The 9,829-nt window shown below is 38.7% G+C and overlaps 2 protein-coding genes across 4 annotated transcripts; both read right to left on the bottom strand.

Annotated features, from left to right (window-relative positions):
• Nucleotides 1-5,333, bottom strand: LOC109171885 (aspartate-semialdehyde dehydrogenase-like). 2 transcript variants are annotated; one of them, XM_019320973.1, is made up of 8 exons: nucleotides 4,634-5,333; nucleotides 3,687-3,773; nucleotides 3,544-3,588; nucleotides 3,347-3,442; nucleotides 3,157-3,258; nucleotides 2,868-3,022; nucleotides 2,699-2,780; nucleotides 1-172 (listed from the first exon to the last, which is right to left on the bottom strand). In XM_019320973.1, the coding sequence occupies exons 1-7, from the start codon at nucleotides 5,207-5,209 to the stop codon at nucleotides 2,699-2,701; spliced, it is 1,143 nt and encodes a 380-aa protein (XP_019176518.1). In that variant the 5' UTR covers nucleotides 5,210-5,333; the 3' UTR covers nucleotides 1-172. The 2 variants fall into 2 exon arrangements, with proteins under 2 accessions (XP_019176518.1, XP_019176517.1); XM_019320972.1 differs by lacking the exon at nucleotides 1-172 and having other exon boundaries at nucleotides 2,523-2,780; nucleotides 4,634-5,332.
• Nucleotides 5,334-6,095: 762 nt separating this feature from the next.
• Nucleotides 6,096-9,613, bottom strand: LOC109171888 (CRAL-TRIO domain-containing protein YKL091C). Of its 2 annotated transcripts, none has more exons than XM_019320975.1 (6): nucleotides 9,411-9,609; nucleotides 9,052-9,307; nucleotides 7,816-7,852; nucleotides 6,972-7,089; nucleotides 6,639-6,749; nucleotides 6,096-6,366 (listed from the first exon to the last, which is right to left on the bottom strand). In XM_019320975.1, the coding sequence occupies exons 1-6, from the start codon at nucleotides 9,483-9,485 to the stop codon at nucleotides 6,223-6,225; spliced, it is 741 nt and encodes a 246-aa protein (XP_019176520.1). In that variant the 5' UTR covers nucleotides 9,486-9,609; the 3' UTR covers nucleotides 6,096-6,222. The 2 variants fall into 2 exon arrangements, with proteins under 2 accessions (XP_019176520.1, XP_019176521.1); XM_019320976.1 differs by lacking the exon at nucleotides 6,096-6,366 and adding an exon at nucleotides 6,373-6,466 and having other exon boundaries at nucleotides 6,590-6,749; nucleotides 9,411-9,613.
• Between the last annotated feature and the right edge of the window lie 216 nt (nucleotides 9,614-9,829).

Raw genomic sequence — 9,829 nt, 5'->3', positions numbered from 1 at the left:
AATAAAACATATCTTTAATTTTTATTAAAACTTTCAAACAAAAATCTACTCTGCAACATGGACAACATTCATAACTCCACAGGCAAAAAATAAAAACTGTTCCAATAAATCTGCCCTTTTATGGGCATTCAAGTGAGATGGTAAAATTTTGTTTTGGCTGTGTGTATTCAACCTATAGCAGCAAAATTTGAACCTGCATTTCAATTTGGCTGTGTGTATTCAACCTATAGTGACACATACTTTACCATTGCTATTACTGGTTTTGGAAGACTGGCGAATTTGAACCTGAATTTCAAGGCAAAAATCTTTGACAAAATGAAGTAATGAATCAGATAGATGCAGGTAACGCGAAACTAGTTGTGAAGATTTTTACTGCCTCCTATTGCTTGTTATCTCAAGGTTGTCATTTCGCAACTTCTAGGTCAATAGGACAGCAAAATGGCAAACACTAATATTGAAAATTTAATTTTTAATATAAGCTTCTCAGGTGAAGCATGAGTTAAAAATTTTATTACTATATCACAAAACATTCATGATTTAAAGTATACACTTCATTTGCTCAGTTGAACCCTCTAAAATTTGCAAAATGGTGTCAATGGGAATATCCTTACTCTGTTTTGATTCACCCCTTCTTTTTTTCTTGTGAATCCTGCACAGGACCGTGTCTTTGGTATCATCAAATAAAATTCCTTCATAACCCATTCTCGATTTTGATGGGTTCCTCTTTGTTGTGATAAAGAAAGCTTCTCTTATAGCCTAGAAGCCCCCCAGTTTTCTTGTCTCTTAGCTTATAGCTACAACAAACTCTTTTGCAACACATCTTCTCCTACTTCTCTCATCAACTGCAACCTTTCCTCTTCATTGCTAACAATCACAATCTGTACATATTATCCTAACCAACGTGACTCGATAGCTCAAAATAATTATATTTTTCTCCGATCTTAATATGAAATTATTAAGGGTATCTTCGTCTTTTTTAAATTAAGATCTCAATTTGAATATAAATAAAGAGATTTAAGCCATAAATGGAAGATCAAAATCCCACCTAAATGAAAAACATTTCTATGGAGAGCTATAAGTGATATCTTCTCACTACTAACAATTTGCTTATAAAGAGGGTAGAGGTTAATCCGATGTGTGCCATGTGTGGGATCTCTAGTGAGGACACTATACACTCATTGGTTTTGTGTGATTATGTAAGATCCATATGGACTTAATCCAACCTTCCACTCCTAAATATTGTGACAAATATTTTCTAGGAATGGTTTAGTGCAATCTTAAATGTTCTAGACACTAATGGAATTATTTACACAGCTGCAATCTTATATCACATTTGGAGCTGTTTGGGATGCCTATCTACCAATGCCGAAGAAAGTACTTGCAATTGCTACCGCCACCATGCAAGCATGGCGGATTGTCCATCACTGAACAGTCGCTCATACGCCCGCCGAACACACTGCCCAGGCGGCCACCGTTGTTGCCGAACAACCAATGCCAGCCGAGCACATCGCCCACGACACTATAGCTCACACCGCTGAACAGCCACCCTCTCCATCATCATTACAGCCTGGTCAGTCCTACGTCGCAGCGACAAGGCCGAAAAGATGCTACGTGGATGCCGGATATCATCATGGGACGAATTCGGCCACGGTCGGAGCAGTCTTCAATGCCGACAACCAATAACTTTTTAAAAAAAATATTTAAAAAAAATATTTTTTTTCTTATTCGATCCATTCACATGTCTTGTTGGCCAGCGCAAAAAGATATATACGTGCAAAATATGCATTGAATATATTTTTCACTGTAGACATCCTTAATCAACTATAGCTTGATTATATGACATTCTTTCTTACAAATTCGGTAGATCATGCTTTTAAGGAAATAACCACAATATTAATATATTATAAGTTCGACACCCTCACAAGAGCGGTCTATTGATTTCTTGATTAAATTGATCATTTATGAACAATTTAGACTGATTTACCTTATTATGATCATTTGCTAGTAAGCGGGTTTCACTGGTCACTCAAAAAAAACTCTAAATTAGATTAATTTTTATTGACAATCTTAACTTTTTTTCCTCGCTTTAACTACCAATTTAACTATATTTGAACCTCGTGGACTCATTCTAAACTTTATGATGAGGAGATAAATCAAACTCTTTTTTCTATAACCATAATTCCCAAATTTAACTATATTTGAACCTCATAGACTCATTCTAAACTTTATGATGAGGAGATAAATCGCTTGAAGGGTTAAGTGAAGCTATGGGTTATTTTTCCAAATTTTCTGTTGGACCAAATTCCTCAATGGCATTATGGCATTTATGGGTAATGACATTATTAAGCTCCTAAAGAAACTAATTAATTTATGTGTCCAAATATTATGTGATAAAGAAATCTCTTATCTACCTACTACGACAAGGCAACAAAGTCCGCACAGGTTTAGTTTACTGGTTCAGTAGACAGTATTTATAAGAAGAAGGACAATGCAACACATGCAGAATGTAAACCTCCAAAATCTTCAAATAAAACATATCTTTAATTTTTATTAAAACTTTCAAACAAAAATCTACTCTGCAACATGGACAACATTCATAACTCCACAGGCAAAAAATAAAAACTGTTCCAATAAATCTGCCCTTTTATGGGCATTCAAGTGAGATGGTAAAATTTTCTTTTGGCTGTGTGTATTCAACCTATAGCAGCTTCTCTGCAATCTGAACAGCGTTAAGGGCAGCTCCCTTGCGTATTTGATCACCACAGACAAAGATGTCCAACCTTCTCAGAACCAAACAGGTAAAGTGTGAGATTTTTAGACAAAAGATCGAGTACGATAAATTAAGTATCATTGGGACGGGGCTTTACCCGTAGTCCCCATCTTGGGAAATGTCACGTCGTATCCTCCCAACTGCAACGTCGTCTTTGTTGGAAACTTCGAGTGGGGTGGGAAATCTGTTTGCAGCTCGATCATCAACGACTACTATGCCCGGTGCATTCTTGAGAATATCCTTAGCCGTCTCCTGGGTAATCAGGAAAACACAATAGCAAGAATGGAATTCTCCGTTTATGTCAGACTAATCCTCGCCTCCAGTTCCCCACCACAAGAGTAACTAAAGTCGGTTAACAATATCATAAACTAAGAACAAAGCATTACCTCATCGAGGGGTTTCTCAAATTGAAGATTCACACTCTCGGCATGAGCACGCATAACTGGAACTCGTATGCACGTTGCCGTCACTTTAACATCCTTGTCGTTCTACAACGGAATAAAGAAGCTTATTTAATAAGCACTTTTGCACGAAAGATCTCAGACAGGAGGTCATAGGCGAAGAAGAAACCATTACCCATATTTTCCTAGTCTCTTTTACCAATTTCATCTCCTCTTCATTGTAACCATTTGATTGAATAGATGCATTATGTGAGAATAGGTTGAAAGCATACTGTCGGTCAATAAGTTTACAATAATTAGAAACAACGCAACATTTTACATTAGATGAAACATGTAGTATTGTAGTATCGTGTAGGAGGAAACCGGACAAACCTGCTGCTTAAAGATGTTACAGGTTGGTTCTTTCCCTTCTAAGACCTACTTTAGATAAAGAAAGTGATCAGAACCCTCAATGAAAAGTTACCTCTAAATAGACTACTTATACAATGCAAAAGCGGGAAAAGATGACAGGAAACCTCACGAGTCTGCAAAACAAGCTCTTCCATGGCTGCAGCACCAGCCCCACTGGCAGCCTGGTATGTGCTAACGACCATACGTTTAACCTGTAAAACAATGAACGTTGTGTATAAAAGTGATTTTCTATTCGTTTTGGAGGTTATTGAGCTGTCGAAGATTAACCGGAGAAGCACCAAACATCTTTCTATAATCAGCTAATGTTATTAGCTGATCAAAACAGCTAAAACAATCAACTTGGGGAAAATCAATCAGCTAGTCAGCTATTGAGCTATTGGCCCTGTTAGGTAAAATAATTAGCCTATCAGCCAATTTTGGCTTATTTGACCACTATTAGCTGTTTAACTTGGTTAAACAATCAATATGAGTGTGTGATTAATTAGTTTTTTGTAACACCTTATTACTCTAAAATGCTAAAATTCAAAAAGCTGCTCAAAGTAGTTTTTTCGATCAGCTTGTTGAGAAAGTCATAATAAGCTAATTTACCAAACACTTTTCTACAATCAGCTAATGCTATCAACTAGTCAAACTCACTAACCCAATAAGTTAACCACCATTTATCAAACACCCCCAATTAACTATTAGCTAAATGATTTGAATATGTGAATGGGACAAACTCCTATGATATTTAAGAAGAGGGTATGTTGTTAGGATCAAGGGCTTATAGCTAGTAGTTAAGGCGCAACTCTATTCCTTATGCCTACTAAATGTTATAACTAGTAGATAAGGTAAGGCCTAACTTTATTAGATATAAGGGCAAGGTGCCTTCGGGTCGCCTAACAATTCCCTAGTCACCTGGTGCCCAATTGCAATCATGAATAGTCTCCTCCTTTAATTTAAAACAATCTCGTACCAGAGAATAGCTAAGAATTAACCTAAATTTGCAGAGGAAACATTAAAAGAAGCAGAACATTGAAATGAAATACAAAAATGTATACAACTCTCTCACCTTAGCCCGGAGATGAAGCGGCGTGGCGGCCATTAAGCAAATAATGGTGGAGCAATTGGGATTGGCAATGATCGCTCCCTTCCCAGACCCGACCTTAATATGCGCCATGGCGTCTGGATTAACCTCCGGGATCACTAGCGGCACGCCATCGTCCATCCTAAAAGCAGAGCTGTTATCCACCACAATGGTCCCCTTCCGAGCCGCTATCGGGCCAAATTTCTTACTAATAGACCCGCCGGCGCTGAACAGAGCAATGTCGACGCCTTCAAAGCTTTCCTCGGTGAGCTCTTCGACGGTGTACTGCTTGCCTTCGAAGGCGAGGCCCCTCCCCGCGGAGCGCTTGCTGGCGAGGAGCTTGAGGGAGCGGTACGGGAAGTCGCGGTCGGAGAGGACGGAGAGAAACTCCTGGCCCACGGCGCCGGTGACGCCGACGATGGCGACTGAGGGGGCGTCCTCACGAAGCGACATGCGGACGCGGGAGGCGGAGGCGGAGGAGGAAATGGAACGGGGAGTGGGGATGGCGGCGGTGCCGGGGAGGAATTGGTGGTGGCGAAGAGAAAGAGTTGAGAGCTTCATTGTCGGAGGCGACGGCGGCGGGAGGGTTTAAGGAGAAAGGGAGGAAATAAGAATGGCGGAATAGAAGGCAGAAGAAGTCCATTATTATAGTATGGATTTGGAGTAGAGTTTTACGGAGAAAACAAGTTTGGCATGTTCCTCGTCAATCTAATATAGTAGTGCTAAACAATATGTTACTCCGTACTAGGTGGTTACAACTTTCCATCAACTCAAAACAATACAATTTGCCCGCATGGGTAGCTCAATTGGTCATAGAGGTGAAATTTTAGAAGAATGATCAGGATCGAGTCTCATCAGCGGCACTGAGGGAGCTCCTTGTGCCCAGTGAGCACCGGTCTAGCCTTTGTGGTTCATGTTCAGTTGAGTCACCATCCTCCCAAATACTTTGTCGGGCCGGAGTGTGGGGAGCCCTTAGGGTTGGGGTTCAGCCTTTGGAAGAAAAACAGGGGGCCCCTTGTGCGCAGTGAGCTAGGGTTGGGGTTCAGCCTTTGGAAGAAAAACAGGGGGCCCCTTGTGCGCAGTGAGCGGTGATTCATGTTCAGTTGAGTCACCATCCTCCCAAATGCTTTGTCGGGCCGGAGTGTGGGGGGCCCTTAAGGTTGGGGTTCAGCCTTTGGAAGAAAAACATTGCAATTTAGTTCACATGGACAGCTCAGTTGGTCCACACAACTATCTGTCGAGCCCTTAGATTTGGGATTCAACATTTTTAAGAAAACAATCCAATTTAGGTAAATTATTAAAGTATTTCATTACTTTTTTTTAGTCCAAAATTCATAAATTAAAATTTCTTTGTGCACACATGACTTTGGCTTGGAAACTCAATGTGCTTCATAAGTGCACAACATCAACATTCCATAATATATGACAAGCTATTACAATACTCATCGAATTTAAATAAATTATTGCATTTCTTATTAATTTTAAGGTAAGAATTTATTACATTGAGAATATTTCTTAATTCTCGAGATACAGATAGTTGTGTGACCAAGTATTCATACAAAGGGTATTTTGAGCTAGCCTTCCACAGCCAAAGGGTTGATTACAACATCCTGCATAGCTACAAACTTTGACTTCCCACCATACTCTTCTGGCAACACATCTTCTCCTACTTCTCTCATCAACTGCAACCTTTCCTCTTCATTGCTAACAATCACAATCTGTACATATTATCCTAACCAACGTGACTCGATAGCTCAAAATAATTATATTTTTCTCCGATCTTAATATGAAGTGAAGTTCCTGATTTTATCGTATGGTCATATTTCAACTGTATAGGGACAAATAGGCCTAGACAGTATTGAGTATTCGGTCCTACCATACGCAAATTATGCGTTTTGGAGTTCATATGACTTTTAACGCTAGGAGTTTTCAGGTAACGGTATGAAAGGAAGCAGTGAAAAACACTCGATGAACACATATATGAGCATACCTTTTCAAGAGTTGCTTTCTCAAGGAAACGGGAAACCAACTTCCAGACAGCAACGAAGAATAGTGGCATGTGTAATAGGTAAAACTTGGCTAAGCGTTCAGGGTAGTAAGCCTATGGAGACAAAATCACAGAAAACGTAGATAATCAGGCAAACGTAATTTTGTCTAAGGTAGAATATAAAAGTCAGAATAAGATCAATTTAATATATAGCAAGCGCCACGGAAAGTTTGTTGTATTGAAATACGACTTTTCCTCTCTTTCTCGAAGTCAGCTCCACAGAAAGTTTGTTGTATTAGGGTGTAATGTATATTGCGAAGGAGCGAGGAAACTCACCTGTAAGAACTGAAAACCGGTGATTAGTGCACGGGCATCAACGTTTTTATAGCTAATATGCTGCAAATCAAGAATACCAATCAACTTTTCGCTTCCTATTTCTCCATCCTTCGAAGAACTGAAATGAAGAGAAGAAAATCAATGGCAGGATGCAAAGCCCGTTCTTGTTAGAACAAAAATAAGTCATAAAGAATATAACACGATGGAGTTGGCAAAATTTTGTCCTAATACAACTTCTGAACTGCTCATAACGAGTCATGAATGAAATCACATGGCCTGAAGTCTATTTGAAAAAAAAGGCACGTTCTGATACTGGTTAGCCGATATGAAGGGCAAAATCTCTAACCTATCCCTTACCAATACTTAACACAAGTCTTCAATGACCCCACAAAAATTAGGCATTAAGCACTCGCACAGAACCAAAACATTCATTGATGTTTAAATATTCATCCGTGTTAAGAGTCCCACATTGATAAAATAAGAGAGAACATATGGGTTTATAAGGTCATGAGTTAGACTAGCTAATTGGTTGGATAACCAGTCTTTGGTATTGGTAGTCTAAAACTCTCACTCACACCTCTTATGGTCCACTCTCTTTTTGGCCCTCTCACTCACACCTCTTTCGGTCCTTCAAAAGCACCCACTCTACAGAGGAACAGATTACTTGCTAATACCTTCTCTGACTCGTTGGCTAGTACTAGCCTTTTTTGCTAACAACATATTCAGTTGATCATGACAATTATGGGAACTTTCGCTTTACCTAACGCAAGTGTTGCAAGGTGAGAACTGAAAAGAATTGCGTTCAGGACTATTTAAAGTAAAAAATATAAGACAAAAATGATACCTTGCAAGTGTTTTGTCTAGAAGGTGAACCACAAATTCTGCACAAGAAATGAAAACATTTAGTTAGAATTAAACGAACAGTGAGACTTTATGGTTCAGGCCATTTTATCATTTCAATGACATAAAGTCAAGCTCACCCATGACCCAACTCAATAATTATCGACATTATTTTAGAAATTACAAGACCATCAAATAAATACTAGCAGAATATGTTTACCAAATGAGATACTATGTAAAATACTTGTTAAGCTTTTTATGGTCCAAACCTACCTCATAGGTCGAGGACATACAGTCACAATCACCAAACTCAAAAGTTAGCAATATAGCTTTTAGAAATTTCAACATTCTAAAATTCTGTTTCATTAGTTTCTAAACTGAGGTTAGGAGTCTAGTCCAAGCCTATACCGTGTGGGGGTCGTGCTGGACATACAGTCAGGCTCACCAGACTCCGGGGGCATAAAGTCAGGCTCACCAGACTCCGGGGGCATACAGTCAGGCTCACCAGACTCCGGGGGACATACAGTCAGGCTCACCAAACTCAAAAGTTATCAACCTTACCTTTAGAAACTACAAGAACCTCAAATTGTTCGGTTTCATTAGTTTCTTAAGTTAGGAGTCTATCATAGTTCATTGCCTAAATATATACCATATCACATTAAAGAAACACCAAATAAATGTCTCCTTCTAAATCCTAATACCCCATCATAAAACTCATAATAAAGTAAGACACTGACTCACAACTGACAACTCACATTATTCAAACTATAAATAATTACATTGACCAATAATAATGAACCCAACAGCTCTGATTGTGACACAAAGTTATATTATCTCCCTTGAAAAGAAGATTCCCAAGACTCAATGAAAACAAACACAAAATTGTCAAATTATGAAGGCATATCATGTGACAAGAAGCAAAGCACTCTTAAATAACTTATATAGCTTCATTTTTGTCAAAACCAAAGTACTCATAAACAAGAAAAGCTAGAAAGGTATCAATAGATTAACCAAACTAGAATCTTCCCTTGTCAAAACACAACTCACACACTAAAATAACTAAATAGTTCTTTAGGGTATCCTTAGGAGTTTTACATAAAAACTCGTCCATTATACATCTTGTGAAATGGTGAGCTCTAGATTAATTAGTTAAGAGGATCATATAGCCACTGTAAACAAAAAACCTAAAGTACTATGCTATGCAGTAAAAATAGATAGAAAAAGGGTAAAAAAGCATTACTCTTAAATTGGAGTTGATCCTTGGCAGGAAAATGATTGCGACCTTTCACGATCATAACTGGGAACCCATTTTTGGATAATCCTTGTAAGCAAATCTTCCTAGATTCCAGTTCATCTGGCACTTCAGAGTCAGGAATATATCCGAGCGGAACAAAAGCAGCTCTCCATTGCCGCCATTGCACAAACATCTTGGCTGCCTTTTCTGGGTCCATTGCTCTTGCAATCAAGAACCTCATAAGAGTTGGGTCACCGTAGCTCTGCAACACGGAAAGCAAGAAAATGGGATAGACATCAAGAGCAGAATAAGAAGAGATAATAATAAGAGAGAAGGATGGGGAGTTGATCATATATGATTTTCACCTCTGTAGAAGAACCAAGCTTCTCAACTGACTTCCTTATCTGGGTCAGTGCAAGCTCTTCTTGTGCTCTTTCCATTTTTCCAAATCTGAAAATGGTGATTCCTTTGGGCTGAAAGAAGAAAGATGGAATTTTTTAATAAGAAAGGGGGGAAGGAAAGAGACTCTTTTGGATATAATGCTATGTGATACACTGATACTGTATATAGTTTTATAGACATTTCAATGACTTTTGAGAAAAATAATGTACTCCTAGGATTTAGGAATGGGCATGCTGCATAAGTGGACCACATTCAAACATGTTAGGATAATAATTTTGTGTGGCTCAAATCAATCCATTAAGACCACTCAACATTTGCATGCGCAATTGTCTTCCCACGTAGCTACTAATGCGCATGTACATCCTTTATTTCATGCGCTTAT

The sequence above is a fragment of the Ipomoea nil genome, unplaced genomic scaffold (genome assembly GCF_001879475.1).
Source record: "Ipomoea nil cultivar Tokyo-kokei standard unplaced genomic scaffold, Asagao_1.1 scaffold0382, whole genome shotgun sequence".
Lineage (NCBI taxonomy): Eukaryota > Viridiplantae > Streptophyta > Magnoliopsida > Solanales > Convolvulaceae > Ipomoea > Ipomoea nil.
The sequence above is the reverse complement of the archived record's forward strand: the minus strand, read 5'-3'. Positions and strand labels throughout refer to the sequence as shown.